At 37.2% G+C, this 18,946-nt stretch overlaps 2 protein-coding genes and 1 long non-coding RNA gene across 3 annotated transcripts; all 3 read left to right on the top strand.

Moving 5' to 3' along the window:
- Positions 1-1,004: 1,004 nt before the first annotated feature.
- Positions 1,005-4,810, top strand: LOC111397373 (protein Simiate). Its single transcript, XM_023024270.1, has 7 exons — positions 1,005-1,284; positions 1,403-1,451; positions 1,799-1,925; positions 2,626-2,696; positions 3,127-3,199; positions 4,301-4,346; positions 4,424-4,810. The coding sequence occupies exons 1-7, from the start codon at positions 1,071-1,073 to the stop codon at positions 4,495-4,497; spliced, it is 654 nt and encodes a 217-aa protein (XP_022880038.1). The 5' UTR covers positions 1,005-1,070; the 3' UTR covers positions 4,498-4,810.
- An 889-nt stretch (positions 4,811-5,699) lies between these two features.
- Positions 5,700-7,222, top strand: LOC111397717. The gene is made up of 3 exons (XR_002703315.1): positions 5,700-6,064; positions 6,620-6,694; positions 6,860-7,222. It is a non-coding gene; the product is annotated as an uncharacterized LOC111397717 (long non-coding RNA).
- Positions 7,223-15,456: 8,234 nt separating this feature from the next.
- LOC111398048 lies at positions 15,457-16,542 on the top strand. The gene is made up of 2 exons (XM_023025005.1): positions 15,457-15,980; positions 16,062-16,542. Exons 1-2 carry the CDS (start codon positions 15,457-15,459, stop codon positions 16,540-16,542), a joined length of 1,005 nt encoding a protein of 334 aa, XP_022880773.1.
- The last annotated feature ends 2,404 nt before the right edge of the window (positions 16,543-18,946 follow it).

The following is an 18,946-nucleotide window of genomic DNA, read 5'->3' as shown; positions in this document are numbered from 1 at the left end:
TTCCAGCCAACTTTATTATGAACACTTGCAAATATTTTCTAGCTCCCACTCCTTCTCCTCTTCCCTCATCGTCGTTGGTCTTTTGTTCGTAGTGTGAGAAAACTCCTCTGCCCTTAGATGAGAAAGTCCTTTTTTACATACACAACGAGGACCCTAGTTGTTTTCTTGATATTCTTTGAAAACGCCATAAAATAAAAATATTATTTCAGTAATAGGTTAGAATTTCCAATCAGGGTTTGAACAGTAAAAAAGTAATTTTTTTTTTTTTTAAATCTGGGCAGTGAAAAATAAAATTCTAAATGCATTCCAGCCAACTTTATTATGAACACTTGCAAATATTTTCTAGCTCCCACTCCTTCTCCTCTTCCTTCATCGTCGTTGGTCTTTTGTTCGTAGTGTGAGAAAACTCCTCTGCCCTTAGATGAGAAAGTCCTTTTTTACATACACAACGAGGATTCCAAGGAATGGTTTATAGCTGTCTCAATATCTACGAAATTTTTCCATTTGATTTCTTTAGTACCGAATGTTTTGAAGTAAAATTAATTGATAGTGTGCACACGTTATGTAGCCTATTATTTTTAATTCTATTAGATTCAATTTACTTACAATCGTTATATAGCCCATTTTGATGCTATTCGGGTTCAGAGATGATCCAAATCCAATCTATCCCAGGCCAAGTCCCAACTTAAGTAGACCACTTATTTGGGCCAATTTTAAGACCTGAATAGAACTATGGGTTATCGGCAAACCTTTTATTTTGGGAAACCTTATTTCAGGGTGTGTTTTTCGGCAAAAACAAGGTGACGTTATGTAGCCTATTATTTTTAATTCTATTAGATTCAATTTACTTACAATCGTTATATAGCCCATTTTGATGCTATTCGGGTTCAGAGATGATCCAAATCCAATCTATCCCGGGCCAAGTCCCAACTTAAGTAGACCACTTATTTGGGCCAATTTTAAAACCTGAATAGAACTATGGGTTATCGGCAAACCTTTTATTTTGGGAAACCTTATTTCAGGGTGTGTTTTTCGGCAAAAACAAGGTCAGTGGAGCAAATTCAATTTCAATGACAGAGCAAAACACCACCAAGACCCACAAAAATCTTGAAATCCCAGATCAAGAAACTCTTCACCCTGGTACTGAAAAAAATCCCATGATTGAAAATAAACAAGTAGTAGAAGAAGAAGAATTAAAGAGACTTTTGGTGCCCAATGTAGAAGATTTGCCCCCCTCTCCTCCCTCTGCTGTAGAGTCCAACTTTACGACCTACTTTCTTCCAGGTTCACAAATTCATATAGATTTCTGCATCTTTAAGCAAAAAATTTAAAATTTCTTTTTTTTTCAAACCTATGTATGAACTCTGATATTTTAGTTGCTTTGGTTTTTCAAAATTTCCAGATTTTTTCTATCCTGGAAATGATCAGTATGTTCACCGTCATGCCAACGGGTATTATAAGTCTTTTTCTAAATTAAAGCTTGTTGCCGTTATGATTAAACATTTTTAGTCCAGTTTTGTGTTTAATAATTGTGGAAATTAATATTTTTACAACTAATGACAAACCTATGTATGAACTCTGATATTTTAGTTGCTTTGGTTTTTCAAAATTTCCAGATTTTTTCTATCCTGGAAATGATCAGTATGTTCACCGTCATGCCAACGGGTATTATAAGTCTTTTCTAAATTAAAGCTTGTTGCCGTTATGATTAAACATTTTTAGTCCAGTTTTGTGTTTAATAATTGTGGAAATTAATATTTTTACAACTAATGATTGTTGTTCTTGCTGTTGACTAAAGGTTGTGCGTAATCGGTTTGGCTCCATATCATGTGGCATTTAAGGATGAATTGGGAATATCGAACGTCAGTTTCGATGTAGGGAGGACTGATAGGAGTACAATTAAAGTCACTGGAAAACGAAAAAAGGTGATGTGTTTTCTAAAATTTGTAGAGTAATGCTAACTTTAATTGGACTTATCCAGCCTGGTGTTCTAGCATAAGTGGTGCTAGATAGCATTATTCAAAAATGTAAATTGAGAGTAAAGATAGCTCACTTTAACTGTGGTTAAATTTTATGTTTTTTGGATTCTTGTGTAGATGCAACTTCATATTTGCAAGCACAGCTAACGGTTTTCTTGAGTTTGAAATTTGGGTTGAATATTTACCTTTGATTATTAACAAATAGATCTTGAAGGTATAGTCAACAAGGTTAATCTTTAGAGATGCCGTGCAACTATATTTTTTGCATCTACTACCAATAATGTTATGTTTGTCAAACCCCTCTGTTCCAACTTGTTTTGCTGATATGACATCACTCTTATGAGCGGAGTTCCTTTATTTCAATTAAATTGTGTCCCCCCAAATCACATAAGTCTTGATCATCTTAGTATATTAGTAGCTTGATTCAAGTCAAGCCTGGTTTTAGTATATTTGGATCGCATCTTTTACTATTTCAATAATCCCCCAAATATACACTCAACTCACTCACACTAGTAGTTTGTGCATACTTCTGTAGCTAATTAACAAATATTCAACACTTGCACTTGAAGTTAATAATCCAATAAAATATAGGATGCTTCTGTAATATTTTTCAGAGATATGGTTTTACTGACTGTTTTTAATGCAGAATGCACAACATCTTCATGAGAATACAGCACTGTGCAAAGTGTTCGCGGGGGATGTTACTTACATAGCGAGGTCAATGTGTCCCCCCAAATCACATAAGTCTTGATCATCTTAGTATATTAGTAGCTTGATTCAAGTCAAGCCTGGTTTTAGTATATTTGGGTCGCATCTTTTACTATTTCAATAATCCCCCAAATATACACTCAACTCACTCACACTAGTAGTTTGTGCATACTTCTGTAGCTAATTAACAAATATTCAACACTTGCACTTGAAGTTGATAATCCAATAAAATATAGGATGCTTCTGTAATATTTTTCAGAGATATGGTTTTACTGACTGTTCTTAATGCAGAATGCACAACATCTTCATGAGAATACAGCACTGTGCAAAGTGTTCGCGGGGGATGTTACTTACATAGCGAGGTCAAGATTTACCTCTTGTTGTCTTTTTGAACGAGGGTTTTATTTCTTGCAACTTAATGTTTCATTGGCTTTTGCAGATGCTGTGTAAAAGGCTCTCTACTGGAAGTCAATGAAAGGTTAATCAAGCACCCACAATTGCTTAATTCATCGGTAGGAATACCAGTCATCTTTGATTTTCTAGCTTCAATCCTCTGAGTATATTTTCAATTGTTATTTTATCTATAATTTTTTCTTCCCCATGTTCACGCAAGCTTCAAGGAAAGAAAATTTTAATCAAAATATGGGGTATCAGTTGCATTATATTTTGATATTTAACTGGTAACATTTCCATTGTCACACAATCAATTAATTGATGTTGTCTCTGTTAATGCTTCAGAATGGATATATGGCAGTTGGTTCTGCTCTATAGAATGTCTCTGCTCACATCAGGAATAAATGAAATGAAATGCCATCTGGCACGTGTTCAATAAATAAAAATAAGTAAACAATTAGACATGTAATGAATATATGATGTGGCAATATGTGAACATATTCTTACTAATAAACATTGTCGAAGTAGATGCATAGCCTTATAAATTGTTGTATTGCATTTATTCATAGCCAATACACAAACCAAATTTAAGATCTGCTGACATTTTTTGTTTCCTTTTCCATTGGCTTGTTTTTGTTTTGGGGGGGGGGGGGGGGGCCATACTTGTTTGATTATTGGTTTAGCGATCTGGGTCTTCGAGTTGATATAGAGTTTTAAAATGTTATGTTTAGTAAAAAACTATGAAGCATAAAATGGCAAGTTATGAAAATCAGCACATATTGGTGGTGCTGTTCTATCTCGAAAGCGTTGTTGCAAAAAGAAGTAAGGACCCACAATCCTACAAATGATGCCTCCTAGAAATGGCAATGTCAGAATGATTTACTTGTTTCCAAGTCATTGGAAAAAAATTTCTTTAAAAGAACTAGTAAACCTATGAGACATCATATTTCAAAAGTAAAAGACGTTCAAGTTTAATATTTTTTTCCAATAACTAAGACTGCAATTTTTTGTATTAATTTGAATGCATTTGTGACCTATTTTAGATCCTAAATAAATGCAATTTTGTGGCAACTCTAATTAATAAACTAGTAGTTCTAGTTAGAAAGTTGAAGATTTTTTCAGTCAATTCTCATTATTATGAATAATGATAAGTATTTACCAGCAAAAAACTAGTTCTTATTGTACATTCTCTCTTGGTTGTTCTGTCTAATTCTGTGTAGGCAAATAGAGAAGGCTACATTGCAATTATCATGCCAAAGCCTGCAGATTGGCTCAAAGCCAAGGCTTCTATGCTCAGCTTTGAAGAATATCAAAAGTTGAGAGACTCATGCCAAAGCCTGCAGATTGGCTCAAAGCCAAGGCTTCTATGCTCAGCTTTGAAGAATATCAAAAGTTGAGAGACTTGCTGATTATTTAGGAAAGACTGGCTTCTGATTTTGCAAAAGCATACGTTATATACTTCAAATGGTCTGCAGTTTTAGAGATATTTAAACAATTTTGATGGTAGACAATGGGAATAAACTTTTGAAAGCTTGGGAGCTAGCATTGAAAAAATAGTTCCCACCGTATCATTATTGTAAGATTTGAATCCATAAACTGCTCAGAATTGGAAGTCATTTCTAGATGTGATTTTTGCTTTTATGCTGTAATTATGTTTTATAGCATTAGCCACTTGTGCCTGATTTGTTCTGCCATTGATACCGTAAAAGAAAACATGATATGTGCGATGATATGTACTATTGGATAGGATTAAACAGCGTCATTAAATTGGCTATATATATATATGCCCCTGTTTGGTCTCATTAATTTTGATTATAATGGGGATTATATTGGGGGAATTTTTTATTTTATTTTATTTTATTTTTAAAATTGGATGGTTGTAAAAGAATGAAATTTTTTTTCGATTAACGTGTATTATTATTTTATTGAAGATTGTCTGGCTGAAAATATGAGAGAAAATTTAATTTAATTTGATGAGATTTAATGGGGGTATACAAATAGACCTTTTGTCGAACAAGATAATTGGCACAAGCAAGATAGGATTGGATCATCAAAAAATCATCAAAATTAGAGTGTTGAAATTTTATTTTTTTGCGGGGGAAGGGAGGGGGGGATGGATTTACAATTTAATGAGATTCTGATAGAAGGGTTCATTTTATTTAAATTAAATAACTAAATTTTTATCTTTTGCTGAAGAAATTTTGATAGCTATGGATCACCAAAAACACTAAAATCATAATACAAAAATGCATTGTGGAAAAATCGATAGTGTATATATATATACACGCCACAAGTTAATTCATGATCGATAATTGTCTAGCTAGTTCTTAGGGCTGGGCAAATCTCCCGAACCGAACCCGAACCGAATCGAACCGAACCCAACGGTTCTTGGCGAATTAAATACCCGAACGGGTATCTGAATTGAGAACCGACGGGTACGGTTCGGTTCTCGGTTCTATACCAAGAACCGAAGAACCGAATGAGAACCGAATCTTTCTAACTTTTTTTTTTATTGAAGAAATAAAATGTTTTTTATTTTAATTTTTTTTCAAACAAATTAACAAATTAACAATTTCTAAAAAATAATTTTGGCCCAATAATTATTTCATTTCTAATTTTTTAACCTTTGGCCCAATCCATTTTATTGTTTAATTTCTAATTTTTCTAACTTTTGGCCCAACAATCAACTACCCAAGTCCAACTAAATAACTAATAAGTAAAATAACCTACTCTTCAATCTTGAATCCCACTCCCACCTTCTCTAACTCTCTGTGCCGGCCGTTCCCTTCAGCTCTAGCATCAAGAGATTGGTTTTCTTTGACAAGAGATTGTACCCACGACAGATCGGGCTCCTCTTCCTCGTTATTGGGTTCAACGGGGGTTGATTGCTTCAATTGAGATTATGCAATTGCTTTATTGCGATTTTATACCTCAATTTCAATGAAGCTATATGAGTTTCTACTGCTCGGGTTATCTAGTACGTGGTTAGTGCAAAAAGAGGTTTTGTCTAGGGAGCACATTATAATTTGAGGATCTCTAAAAATTCTAAAATACTTATGTTGGTTTGCATTTTTATACCTCTGTACAAACATAGAATTTCAATGTTCCTAGATTATTAGGTCCGAAGCCAATGTTGAATTGAGTTTTACATCAATCGTATTTCTATATCCATACGAAATGCAAAGTGAATCTTGCTCGGTCTATTGCTGGTCTTGGAATTGATGTTCCCAATTTATACTTTTCTATTATGTCTATAAGCTTAGGGGTCAAAGAGTTCCTTTTATATCTTTGATGTCTAACTATTAGGAATTGTTTTCTTTGATTTCAGAGGTGTCCCAATTTGCTATTTTATATGTCTATATGCTTAGGGTCAAAAAGTTTCTATCGTATCTGTGATATCTGACTTTTAGGAACTAGTTTTCTTTGATTTCTTGCTGTCCCGAATTACAGTTTTTATACGTTTAAACGTTTAGTGTCGATGAGTTTCTATTGCATATATGAGGTCTTGATTTTTAGGAGATGGTTTTCTTTGATTTCAGGCTGTCATTAAGAAGAAATATGGTCAAGATGCCACCAATGTATGGGATGAGGGTGGATTTTCTCCTAACATTCAGGTTAATCAGTGTGTTATGTTTGAATAAACCTTTTTACTTGAGGTTCATATATAAAAAAGTAGTGCAATTCAAATATCTAAGCTATTTAATCCATAAGTTTCTATCTAGTTATGATTGTTTTGTTGTGCAGGATTTTGTAATTTGTGTTCCACATTGTTTGTGCAGGATTTAATCAAGTTTCTTCTTAAGGTGACCAATTCTGGATGCCTAAATGGGAGACAAAAAGCAGCCTAATGAGAGGTCAGAAATATGGAATCATTTCACTAAGATACTTGGGGGAGAAAGAGCAAAATGTAATTACTGTGGGAAAACATTTAAGGCTGACACTAATAGTGGAACTTCTAGCATGTGGAAGCATTTAAAAATTTGTTATGCATATAAGAACACTAAAATTGATGAAAACCAACCACTTGTTATTTACATGTTATTAAATTTGACTATGTTAATTTGTAAAACTATGATTGAATGTGTCATTAGTTGTATTTATATGGTGTTTTTATAAATATTAAAAAATTTAATTATAGTATGGAACCGAATGGAACCGAACCGAACCGAACCCGAACGGTTCCATAATTATATTTGGACCCGACGGTTCCATTTATTAGATACCCGAAAATTTCGGTTCGGTTCGGTTCTCTTGAGAACCGAACCGAACCGACCCGCGCCCACCCCTACTAGTTCTCAAGTGAGAATGCCAACACAATCAATATAATAACATTGAATTTTGTTTTCCATAACAGTCTATATCAGTTCAAGAAGATCTTGAAAACACAATCATGATCATAAAATTATAATGTATGCATAATTACTCGTAGAATTCTTATGAAGATTTAGAGATGGAAATTTTGATTATAATACACGAATCAAATTCATATGTACAATATTTCTATTTTGTTGAGAAACATATTTATTGCTTTCATCAACATTTTGGAATTAAACTGAAAGAGAGATACAACAACCAAAAAAATAAAATTAAAAATAATAATAATTTCGAAATCTCTAATGAAGTTACCATTTCACTTAATTGATCATTTCTTCAAAAAGTAGCCTTCTTGATCTGTTCATGTCAAGAAAACACAGATATATTTGCTTCTCAAGTTCTTCTAATTGCTCCAAAAAGGAAGATCCATGGATCTGAAATTCTCTTAAAACTTCCTTCAGAATCTCATTCTTTCCTTTCCTAACACAAATATCTGCTAAAAATTTCTCGTGCTCCAATTCATCATGAAGTCTCTGCACCAACCTGCTTATTGTATCAAAGTCATTGATCAATATATAAACCCCTCTTGCTGCAATATCGAGCTGCATTCCTAGCCTTTCATTTGGGGTTTTCTTCGACTTCTTTTTGGCTACTTTTAATTTCTTCAAATATAAGCTTAAAGAACCAAGAACAAACAACACTGCGGGTGCAGCCACTATCCCTATCATGCTGTGAATTGCAAGAATCAGTAAAGGAATGACTAATACGCCCCATGCCCCAACCAAAACGTATCTCATGATCTTGTTTATGCACTTTCTCACTTTTGTTCTCCTCTTTGCTTTTCCACATTTCGATATCAATCTATGAAGAAAAAGAGAGTGGTTCTCGTGTATTTCGTGGAATTGTAATGGGGTTATTGTTGATAAGGGGTTCTTAAGCATGACAAGTGAAGCAAGATTTCTATAAACAGCAAGGCATTTATCGTCTGTACTCCGACTTGCACCATCAGGTACTTGCTTCATTTGCTTTATCGTGGTTTTTATTACCCGATAATTAGCGCTTACTTTGTGGACGTTTTTGAGGAGCAATTCACATAATCTGCTGGCTTCTAAACTAATCTCAAAGTAATTGACTAGAAGTTGATGAAGCTCCGAGTTTTCAATCATGTAGGCTAGGGTTTCTTGACGAGGTTCGTGTAGAAACTCTGAGAGATAGACATTCTTTGAGGACGAGGACGAGGACGTTCCATTATCAGTACTTTTTCTTTCCAGTTGGCCCTGAACTTTCTCGCAAATTTCTATGAAAGAATTTGTCCTAAAAGCTTCTTTATATTCTTCATCGACGTTTGACTTGGTCACCAAGCTATTCACATTTTCTTTTCCACGTTTACCTGATCAAACCAGTTAACCGAAATCACGATATTAATCTCTTAAAAATCATGAACGTAGATCATCCATTTCTTGATTGTGAATCTGTCTCTTATGCTCGATCCTGTCATGGGATGTTCCAACCTTTCTCGGGTTCAGTGTTTCCTCCATATTTATGTACTTCTCGGCTCGATTAAGAAGCTCGATAACTGTCTTTGGTGGAGTTTTGGATAAGGACATCTTGAAAGCCTCGCACTTTATGGCATATGTGAGGGCAGAAACTGCTGCAGTTATGTGTAGATCAGGAATCTGAAGTCTCTCCTTGTTGAACCTGGTCATGAAGTCACGTAGGGGCTCATTCTGCCCTTGTCTAAGTTGCATGAGGGAAGCCGCTGTTTTCCTGATGCGTTTGCTGCTTGCGAAGAAAGCGGAGAACTTGTCCGCCAAATTCGAGAATGAGGCTATGGAGTTGGACTCTAAGGTTGAGAACCAATCCCTAGCAGCATTCGTCAAAGTTTGCGGGAAGGCCTTGCACATCACCTGATCCGGTGCGACCTGTAAATTCATGACGTCCGTGTATACGTTCAGATGATTGATTGGATCAGTGGTCCCATCATATTCTTTGATCCTAGGATACTTAAATCTGTCTGGCAAGGGGAATGTTAATATCTCGGGAGTAAAGGGAGTGTTGGGACTGAATCTTGTTGTCCCTTAGTTGCCCTGGAGTAGGCCCGCCGTAATTCCTTCTTGAATAATCCTAGCAAGTTCCCCAAACTCCATGGTCACTGATCTCGAGGCCGAGGTCACATGTGGTATACCCGAGGCCCCTGCTTCGCCATTGTCAGGGGCATGTGTTTGAGCTCGAGCATCAGCCATAAAACCCCCCTGGGGTGCTGGTGTAGGTGACGAATGCGAATTTCTTTGACTTAGCAGTTGAGTCAGTGTGGCGACCTGTTGTCTGAGCTCTTCAAAGGCTCCAGCAGTGACGACTGTCGGCTGGGGCTCTGGCACTTCTGTTGATTCCTCTTGAGGAACAGGGATATCCTCAGGAGGGGGTTGGTTTGGAGTGGATGAACTTGCTGGTGGAAGACCTGAACGTGTGTTTACCATGGCTTTTGGTAGCGTTTCCCACAGACGGCGCCAATAATGCTACCAAAAATCGTACTTGTAGATTTCCCGAGCTTGATGACGGATGAGGAGCACGAACGTGATCTTCCGATACTTGAAACAAAGGCAACGAGGTGTGTTCTCGTCATCCCTCCGATGCTTAAGTCAGAAAGGGAAATATATGAATAAGACTATGTGCTGAAGAACAATGAAAAACGTACCTGAATAATGGTTCAAGGTTCTGTATTTATAGTAGTAAGTGACATTCTCCTAATTAGACTCAACTAGCTGGATGTCCTCATCTGTTGGAGTCCTGAATAGTTAAAGAGTTGGTTGAATTCCAGAATTATACGTGAGATAGGATTCTTGTGGGAGTTAAGATTCCTAATTGCATAGGAATTCTAAAGGGTTAACAATCATCAGTAGTGAGGGGAGGACGTGCACGAGGACTATACCCGAGGACAAATGTTTGCAATATGCGAAGCATTATGAGATGTGGTCGGGCATACTGTCTCGAGGATGGTCATGCCCGAGGACACCGCAGATGGATTTATACTTTTATCAAAAAACAGTCGTCGGGAATGTTGTGATCGGGGATATTGGAAAATGTCCCCATCACTAGGGAAAGAAGACATAATATTCCATTTTATGGGTCATTGCTTATGACATCACCATATCACATTGCTCCGTTACATATTCCCTCTTTGTAGAAAACTCTTCTTTCTTACCTCCTATGGGAGTTAATACTAGTGTGTCTGGTCATCCTTTTCTAGACCATGTAACAAAATCGTGATCAGCTAAATTTCCAAATCTCATTAATTTTCACCCGGAAAAGATTATCGTAGCCAAATTCATCAAGAGTTTAAATTTCTTTACTAAAGATACCTTGGGTTCAGTGGCGGATCTAGGTGGTGGCCAGCTAGGGCAGCCGCCCTAGCTGGATCTGCTGGGAGAAATTTTTTTTTATTAATAATAGGTTAAAATTTTACCTTATATTTTTGGTAGTACATTTTATTTTCGAACATCAATTGTAGTTGAGTTGGTGAGAGCCGGTTGAAACATGCTTGAGGTCTCGGGTTCAAGTCCTCTATGAATGGATTTGTTATGTTTTATTTTGTTTCTATAGTTTTTAGAAAAATTCAATAGTGAAAGGAACAATGAGGATTTGAACCGAGGATCAAAGGATTGTTGCAAACTCAACCATTATGATACCCCTTAAATTGGGTCATTATATTTAACAAAATAATATTTGTTATGTCTTGACTATTTTAATGCAAACAATTTTAAAGATTTGAATTCGCACTTTTCCTTTGTATTATACAAAACTTGGCAATAATGTCATTTGATGAATTCTGTTGATTCTTATAACATTATTATATATATTCAATTTGAATAAAATAATTGTTATATTTATACTTTATACCTTATTTGATTCCCATTTTTTTTTAAAATACATTTTTTCTTTATTCTTTTCATCCATACGTTCTTAAATAAAATAATATTACACATAAATTCAAAAAAAACTTTTCTTTATTTTTAGTCACACATTCTCCATCAAATCACTAATCCAAAATGCATTTTTTGCAAAAATAAAAATGGGTATCAAAACAATTCTTAATATTTTATTGCGGCCAATGGTAAATGATCAACGACCGCTCGTGCTGACTCAAACTCCTAGATTCGCCCCTGCTTGGATTCCCTGAATTTGATTTCAAATTGAACTGGTTATGGAAGTAATAAATCACCAAAAATATCAAGAATGTACTATATTTTATTTGCATTAAAGGTCCCTAACTTTCATTCATTATTGCATTTATGTTCCTAGCCTTGTCATCTCATTCTTATATTCGACGTTCCATTAATTAGAACATCATGTCGTTAATAATAATAATTTATGTCCAAATATTTTCTTAACGTGCTTTCAAATAATGGACAAATATTAGGTCACAAAATTGTATTTGTTAATTTTGTCCACTTATTTAAAAGGATGATGGCAAATAATCTTTTTACTCTCTTAACGATTATTATTATTATTATTATTATTTTTTTTTTTTTTTTTTTTTTTATGGAAGCCATCTTCAGGAATAGAAAGTACTAAATAATGGAAGGCCGAGGATAAAAATGCTATGAAAAATTAGAGATATAAATGTGACAATGAGTAAAGATTAATAGACCTTTTATGCAACTAAAATTACTTGCTAAAAAAATGTATTATTCTTATGAATATATATTGCCTAAAATAAAATCATAAGAGCATATTAGGAATTGCTATAAAATAGGTAGGTGGAAAATGGCAAGTTTTAAGATAGAATGGACCATGAGAGCCCTAAAATCTCCTCGTGTCTAGTCATTAGTGATGGGATTAGATAGCTATTAGCTAACCCTATATTGATGAAAATTAAAAACTTGGGTAATGGAGCACTAAATGGGTTCCCCAGCCTAACTACTCGATTGAATGTGATTAGACATATATAAAATCCTTTTATCAATACATCATATCTAATATTGAGTACTTTTTAGCTGTCGAATTTTTTGTTAGACGAGGGCAACCAAGATAGGTGGAGTTTGATGACGCATGAGAGGTGCAAGATAGGTTGTACTAATAATTCACAAATCACAGATCTATTTGCAAAGCTCGGGTCATGACATAATATGATTTGCCTTTTGAGTAGAAGTGTGTCGTGCATAGCTCCGACAACGATGTGTTGAGTCTGATAACCAATTAACATTTGGAAAACGGTACATTGGAAATGAAGTCTAAAATTAACTGAGAATTTAATGCAAAAAGATTTTTTTTTTAAAAGAAAAAACAATTGAAATGTATTAAAAATCCGGATAAATTTCATCCATGGTCATTGAATTTTAGCCTACTTGCAATTAGGCCACAACTTTTATTTCGGAGTAATCATACCAGTATTATTTTCAACAAGTAAATTTCACCTGCCATTATTCTTACTTGCAATCAAGTAAATAAACTTCAATTCATAGCAACTGAGGAGGTATATACTGGTTGTTCATGGATTACATTATCAATAAGTATTAGCATTTGCCGGCATGTAAAATGTAGAATATGTTGAACCTGAGACTTATTTATTTCTTCAAGAAAATATCTAATTATTGTCAAGAACATGCACTAATATCACTCGCTAAATATGACAAATGAGGATCGTTTCGATTCAAAATTGCACAGACATTGTTCAGTTTATACATAGTACCAGATTACGGGGAGAAGAAAATAAACATAAGTTTTACATAAATTGCATCCAAGAAGAAATGACAAGAATGGCAAAAAAAAAAAAAAAAAAAAAAAAAAAACACTACAATTATACATCAAAATGGCATTTAATAATTCAATAAACGATCGTCATCCTTGCTAGAAACTTCACTCTCATAGTTTTTGTATTGTATAGAATCTTATAAAATAACCATTAAAAGGTCAATCTCGTTAACGAGAATAGACTAAAGTATAATATATATATTATTTTTCGTATTTGAGCCATATGCGATTATATCCTCTGCACTTTTTACATCTATAAGGAGAAAAACCATCTACTTTCGAATTTAGCATTAATATCTATAAAAGAAATTGATCATGGCATTCTGGTATGAGTTTGGATTGGATGCATCAGTACTACTACTGAGTTCTAAATTCTGAAGAGAATATTAACTATAACTAATAAGGACAAATGTCACATCTTTAAGCATTAGTACTTTGTACTAAATTCTGAATATGTGGTTTTCTTTTGGATTGTGACCATTCATGCTGGAAAAAAGTGCTCAATGGAAAAAAGATACCTTACCTGTTATTATCTAATCATCATCTTAGTTTTGTTATTGTAATCTTCATTTGCCTATGATTTTATGCCATTGGTTTGGGATATTCAATGTATACAATCGTGCTACAGAGCTCGGATTTAAATCCCGGACAATCGTGCTATAGAGCTCGGGTTTAAATCCCGGGCTCCAATCCAGGCCGATGTGGAAACACTTCAACCATTGATCTTCTGCACTTCGGGGTCCGCCATCAAAATCGGGGGCAAAGACTCTGCCACCTCTGCCTCTGGAACGAAAATCCCGGGTTCTTCAACACTTTCCATATTTTAAGTATAAGTTGTGTACGTGTGAACTGTGTGCTCCTAAAATTGGCCTAAAGTTGTGTTTTGTAAAACACGTTTTTATTCATGAGTGCATTGAACTGGGCTGTGACTCTTGGCTTCATCCTGGCCACATGATTTGGTTCTAGTTACTTCTAAGGGTTAAAACCTTTTCGTCTAGCTTCTAGCATTTATTCAGTTCATCTACTTTTTGGCGTTTGAGAGGTTTTTACTTTATTCAAATGAGGTTTCTCTTTGGTCTTGAAAATCTCATTCGAGACTTTATTCTTTTATTTTCATTTTGATTTCTAATATTTCTTAGTGAAAAGTTTGTAAACGATCGAGTTCCTTTCTGTATAGATCATGATCACCCCCGAACCTATCAGTCCCGAACTCGAGCACGTTGCCTCTATCAATCCCTAACTCAAGCACGTAGCCTGAACTTGCCCTCAGCCAAATTCACCAATGTGAGGTCGGGCATATTAGGTCGGGTTATTGTCGTCATGTCTGGTCTTTCTGATGACCTATGAGAACACAAATCCTATCCAACCTACAATCCTTACCCAATTCGACTCTTTCTTCGACTCAAACAATGTTTGAACACTTGGAATGAAACACTAATTCCTTATCCTACGAGGATAAGGACCGCAAAAGGATAAGTCCTTCTAGGACTCTATCGTTAACACCTATAAATACACAACCCGAGCTCATTCTTGAGGTACTTTTTCATTATCTCTAGTTTATAGCCTCACGCACTAAATTCTCTATCTGACTTAAGTATCGGAGGGGCGACGAGCACACACCTCGTTGCCTTTGTTGCAGGTATTCAAAGACCGCTCGTGTTCATCAAAGTTCGAAGTTCGATCATCAAGTTCGAGATCTTTGAGGTAATATTTTTTGGTAGCATCATTGGTGCCGTCAGTGGGAATTGCTACCAAAAGCCATGGTCAATACACGTTCAGGTCTTCCTCAAGGAAGTTCATCCGTCCTGGATAACCCTCCTCCTTCTAAGGAACGCCATATCCCTCAAGAATAATCGTCGGAGATGTCAGCACCTCCTTAAGCTATTGTTTCCGTCAGAGCTTTTGAGGAACTTCGTCAACAGGTGGCTGCATTGACCCAATTGTTAAGCCAGAGAAATTCGCACCCGTCGCATACTCCAACCCCTGAAGGTGGCTTTATGGTAGACGCCCGGGCTCGAGTCTGTCGTATAGCCCATGATGACGGTGGGGTTGGAACTTCAGGCGCACCACAAGTGGCTTTAGGTTCAAGGTCCATTACAATGGACTCCACTGAACTTGCTAGAATTATTCAAGAAGGGATAGCAGCGAGTAAGCAACAAAATACTAGGCAGCAACAGGGTTCACCCCCAATACTCCATTTACTCCAGAAGTCCTCTCACATCCCCTCCCCGATAGGTTCTAGTATCCTCGGATAAAGGAGTACAATGGGACAATCGACCCCATCAATCATCTCAATGTGTACACGGATATCATGAACTTACAGGTTGCACCTGATGCGGTAATGTGCAAGGCATTCTCCCAAACCCTCACAAACGCAGCTAGAGATTGGTTTTCCACATTGGAACCGAACTCTATCGTCTCCTTCTCAGATTTGGCCAATAAGTTCTCCGCTTTCTTTGCGAGCAGCAAGCGAATCAGAAAGACAGCTGCATCACTCATGCAAATGCGTCAAGGACCCAATGAAACACTGCGCAGTTTCATGACCAGGTTCAATAAAGAAAGGCTTCAGATCCCCGATCTACATATTACTGCTGCAGTCTCGGCCCTGACATACGCTATTAAGTGCGAAGCATTCAAGATGTCCTTGTCTAAGACCTCATCGAAGTCAGTCACCAAGCTACTCACACGAGCTGAGAAGTACATCAATATGGAGGAAACCATGGCCCCAAAAAGAGAAGTTTCCTCATCAGGAAGGTTAGATCAAAAAAAGCCGCATGAGTCTAGCTTGAGACAAGATACACCTAGGGTCAAGCCAAGGAAGGACCCACCCTCAACGTCTTTTACCCATTTGAACACTTTAACGTCCAACATCCTGATGGAAATCTAAGACTCGAGGGAACTGAAGTGGCCTCCCAGATTGGAGTCTCCCCCCGATACTCGTGACAAGAATAAGTACTGTGATTTCCATAGAGATCACGGGCATACAACGGAAGACTGTTTGGCCTTAAAGCGGGAAATTGAAGCTCTTATAAAAAGGAGATTTCTGAGCTCTTACATTAGCAATGACAAGCGCCCGAGGAATAATCAAAATGGAGGCAAAGGCCCAGAGGGTCGGGAAAACAAGCAACCAACTACAGGTACTATCAATATTATTGTCGGAGGAACAGCCTCAGGAGGAGATTCTAGCAGCGGGCGTAAACAGTATGCCATGCAGCCTCCAATCATCTCAAGACTAGATTTTGGCCATACAGAGGACATCACTTTTGGAACGGAGGACTTGGAAGGCATAGCATTCTCTTATGATGATGCTCTGGTCATATCGGCCATCATCGCCAACTTTGAAGTCAAGAGAGTTCTGGTAGATAACGAAAAGTGCAGTAAACGTACTATCTCATGAAGCCTTTGTTCAAATGGGGATCTCATCATAGCAGCTCAAGCCAGTCAAAACACCCCTCCAAGGATTTGGAGGTGGGGTCATCACCCCAGAAGGTATTGTCAGGTTGCCCTTAACATTGGGGGCAGAAGGTAAACAGGTGACGTAAATCACTACCTTTGAAGTTGTCCGTACGTCAATGGCTTACAACGCTATACTGGGAAGACCACTGCTCAACAGAATTCGAGCTATTGTCTCAACTTTCTACTTGGCTATGAAATCCCCAACTGCTAAAGGAATCGGTGTAGTCCGAGGCAACCAAACAGTGGCCTGACAGTATTATGTGACTAGCGTTTGAAAAATCAAGAACGACGTCATGCAAGTTACAGAGCTCGAGCTCGAGCACGAAAATCATGGGAGACTGGCTCCGGTGGAAGGATTGGAGAGGTCGAGATCGAGCCTGGAAAGATAGTGACAATTGGTCGGGGGCTAGATACAGCGGTCATGTCTGAACTACTAAGTTGTCTCTCCCGCAACATTGATGTATTCACTTGGAATGTTAAGGACATGCCTGTAATTGATCCAGAGGTTGCAGTACATAGACTTAACGTAAATCCGGAAGCAAGACCCATGAAGCAAAGGAAGAGGCAATTTGCACCAGAAAGACGAGAAGTCATAAAGGAGGAGATTGCTAAACTTGTTAATGCACAGTTCATTCGAGAAGTACAATATCCTGAGTGGCTTACTAACGTAGTTCTTGTCAAAAAGGCTAATGGAAAGTGGCCAGTTTGCATTGACTTCACAGATCTGAATGAAGCATGCTCCAAAGACAGTTATCATCTACCTCGAATTGACAATCTGGTAGACAGCACGTCAGGTCATATGCTGTACAGCTTCTTGGATGCTTTCTCGGGGTATCACCAAATTCTCGTGGCGGAAGAAGATCAAGAGAAGACCTCATTCATGGCAGACTCAGCCATCTATTGCTACAGGGTCATGCCCTTTGGATTGAATAATGCTGGAGTAACATATCAAAGGTTGGTAAACAAGATCTTCGCCAAGTTAATTGGGAAAATGGTCGAATCATATGTGGATGATATGGTGGTTAAGAGCAAACAACTGAATGCTCATGTTTCTGACATAGGGGAAGTGTTTGCTACGTTACGGAGGTACAACATGAAGCTCAACCCTGCAAAGTGTGCGTTTGGGTGGCATCCGAAAAATTCTTGGGTTTTATGATCACGCATAGAGGAATAGAGACAAATCCTGATGAAATCCAAGCTCTGATAAGTATGGAGGCCCCTAAGTGTAAAAGGGACATTCAGAAGTTGACAGGTCACGTAGCAGCACTGAATAGGTTTGTTTCTCAGGCAGCTGACAGCTATTTCCCTTTTTTCAAACTACTTAGGGGAAATAAAGGGTTCGACTGGAATGAGGAATGCAACTTAACTTTTCAGGAGCTCAAGCAGACATTATCAACACCTCCAATCCTTTCAAAACCTGAACCTGGTGACACGCTGCTATTATATTTGGTTGTTTTTGAGAATGCAGTAAGTGGTATCTTGGTAAAGGAAAAAAGGAAGGGTTCAGCAACATGTTTACTATGTAATTAAAGTGCTTCTCGATGCAAAAAACACGATACACACTTGCAGAACAGCTCGCCCTTGCTTTGGTAATAGCTGCCAGAAAATTACGACCGTACTTTTAGTCACATCCAATTGTTGTGCTTACTAACCAACCTCTTAGACACATACTCCAGAAGTCGGACGTCTCAGGAAGACTGCTGAAATGGGCAATTGAACTCAGTGAATTTGACATAGAGTTCAAGCCACGACCTGCAATCAAGGCCCAAGCTTTGGCCGACTTCATAGCAGACCTTACTCTGAGATCCTCAGAAACACTGGCCAAGGTCTCGAGCACGACCTTGGAAACATGGGAGATTTTTGTTGATGGAGCATCCAATAGCTCGGGCTCGGGGGTCGGCATCATCATCACAAGTCCGGACAAGACTATGGAGATACAGTGTGCTCTCAGATTTGAATTCGAGGCTACCAATAACGAAGTAGAGTATGAAGCCATTGTCATAGCCCTGGAACTTGCGAAAAATCTTGAGTGTGAGCATGTCAAAGTTTTTAGTGACTCATAACTAGTTGTCGGGCAAATCGAGGGATCTTTCGAAAGAAAGGACGAAAAGATGAGCTCATACTGTTTAAAAGTACATGACCTCTAGAGATAGTTCGTAAGTTGTTAAATTCTGAAGGTAGCCAGAGCTAAAAATTCCAAAGTTGATGCATTATCCAGACTCGTCTTCATGGGTGTGGATGGGCTCGATAGAACCGTGCACATCAAGATGGTTGCAGAACCCAGCATAGCTCAGAAGCCAAGTGTCATGGTCATCGACCATGAGCCATTCTGGATGGATCGAATA

Source organism: Olea europaea, chromosome 7, assembly GCF_002742605.1.
Source record: "Olea europaea var. sylvestris chromosome 7, O_europaea_v1, whole genome shotgun sequence".
NCBI lineage: Eukaryota > Viridiplantae > Streptophyta > Magnoliopsida > Lamiales > Oleaceae > Olea > Olea europaea.
The sequence above is the reverse complement of the archived record's forward strand: the minus strand, read 5'-3'. Positions and strand labels throughout refer to the sequence as shown.

What these genes read in the sequence shown, in the direction of transcription:
- LOC111397373 (XM_023024270.1), top strand. Translation starts at nt 1,071, where the DNA reads ATGACAGAGCAAAACACCACCAAGACCCACAAAAATCTTGAAATCCCA. An exon ending in TACGACCTACTTTCTTCCAG is followed by an intron (nt 1,285 to 1,402) that starts GTTCACAAATTC and finishes CAAAATTTCCAG; the next exon opens with ATTTTTTCTATCCTGGAAAT. An exon ending in GTTCACCGTCATGCCAACGG is followed by an intron (nt 1,452 to 1,798) that starts GTATTATAAGTC and finishes TGTTGACTAAAG; the next exon opens with GTTGTGCGTAATCGGTTTGG.
- LOC111398048 (XM_023025005.1), top strand. Translation starts at nt 15,457, where the DNA reads ATGAACTTACAGGTTGCACCTGATGCGGTAATGTGCAAGGCATTCTCC. An exon ending in AGGAAGGACCCACCCTCAAC is followed by an intron (nt 15,981 to 16,061) that starts GTCTTTTACCCA and finishes GTGGCCTCCCAG; the next exon opens with ATTGGAGTCTCCCCCCGATA.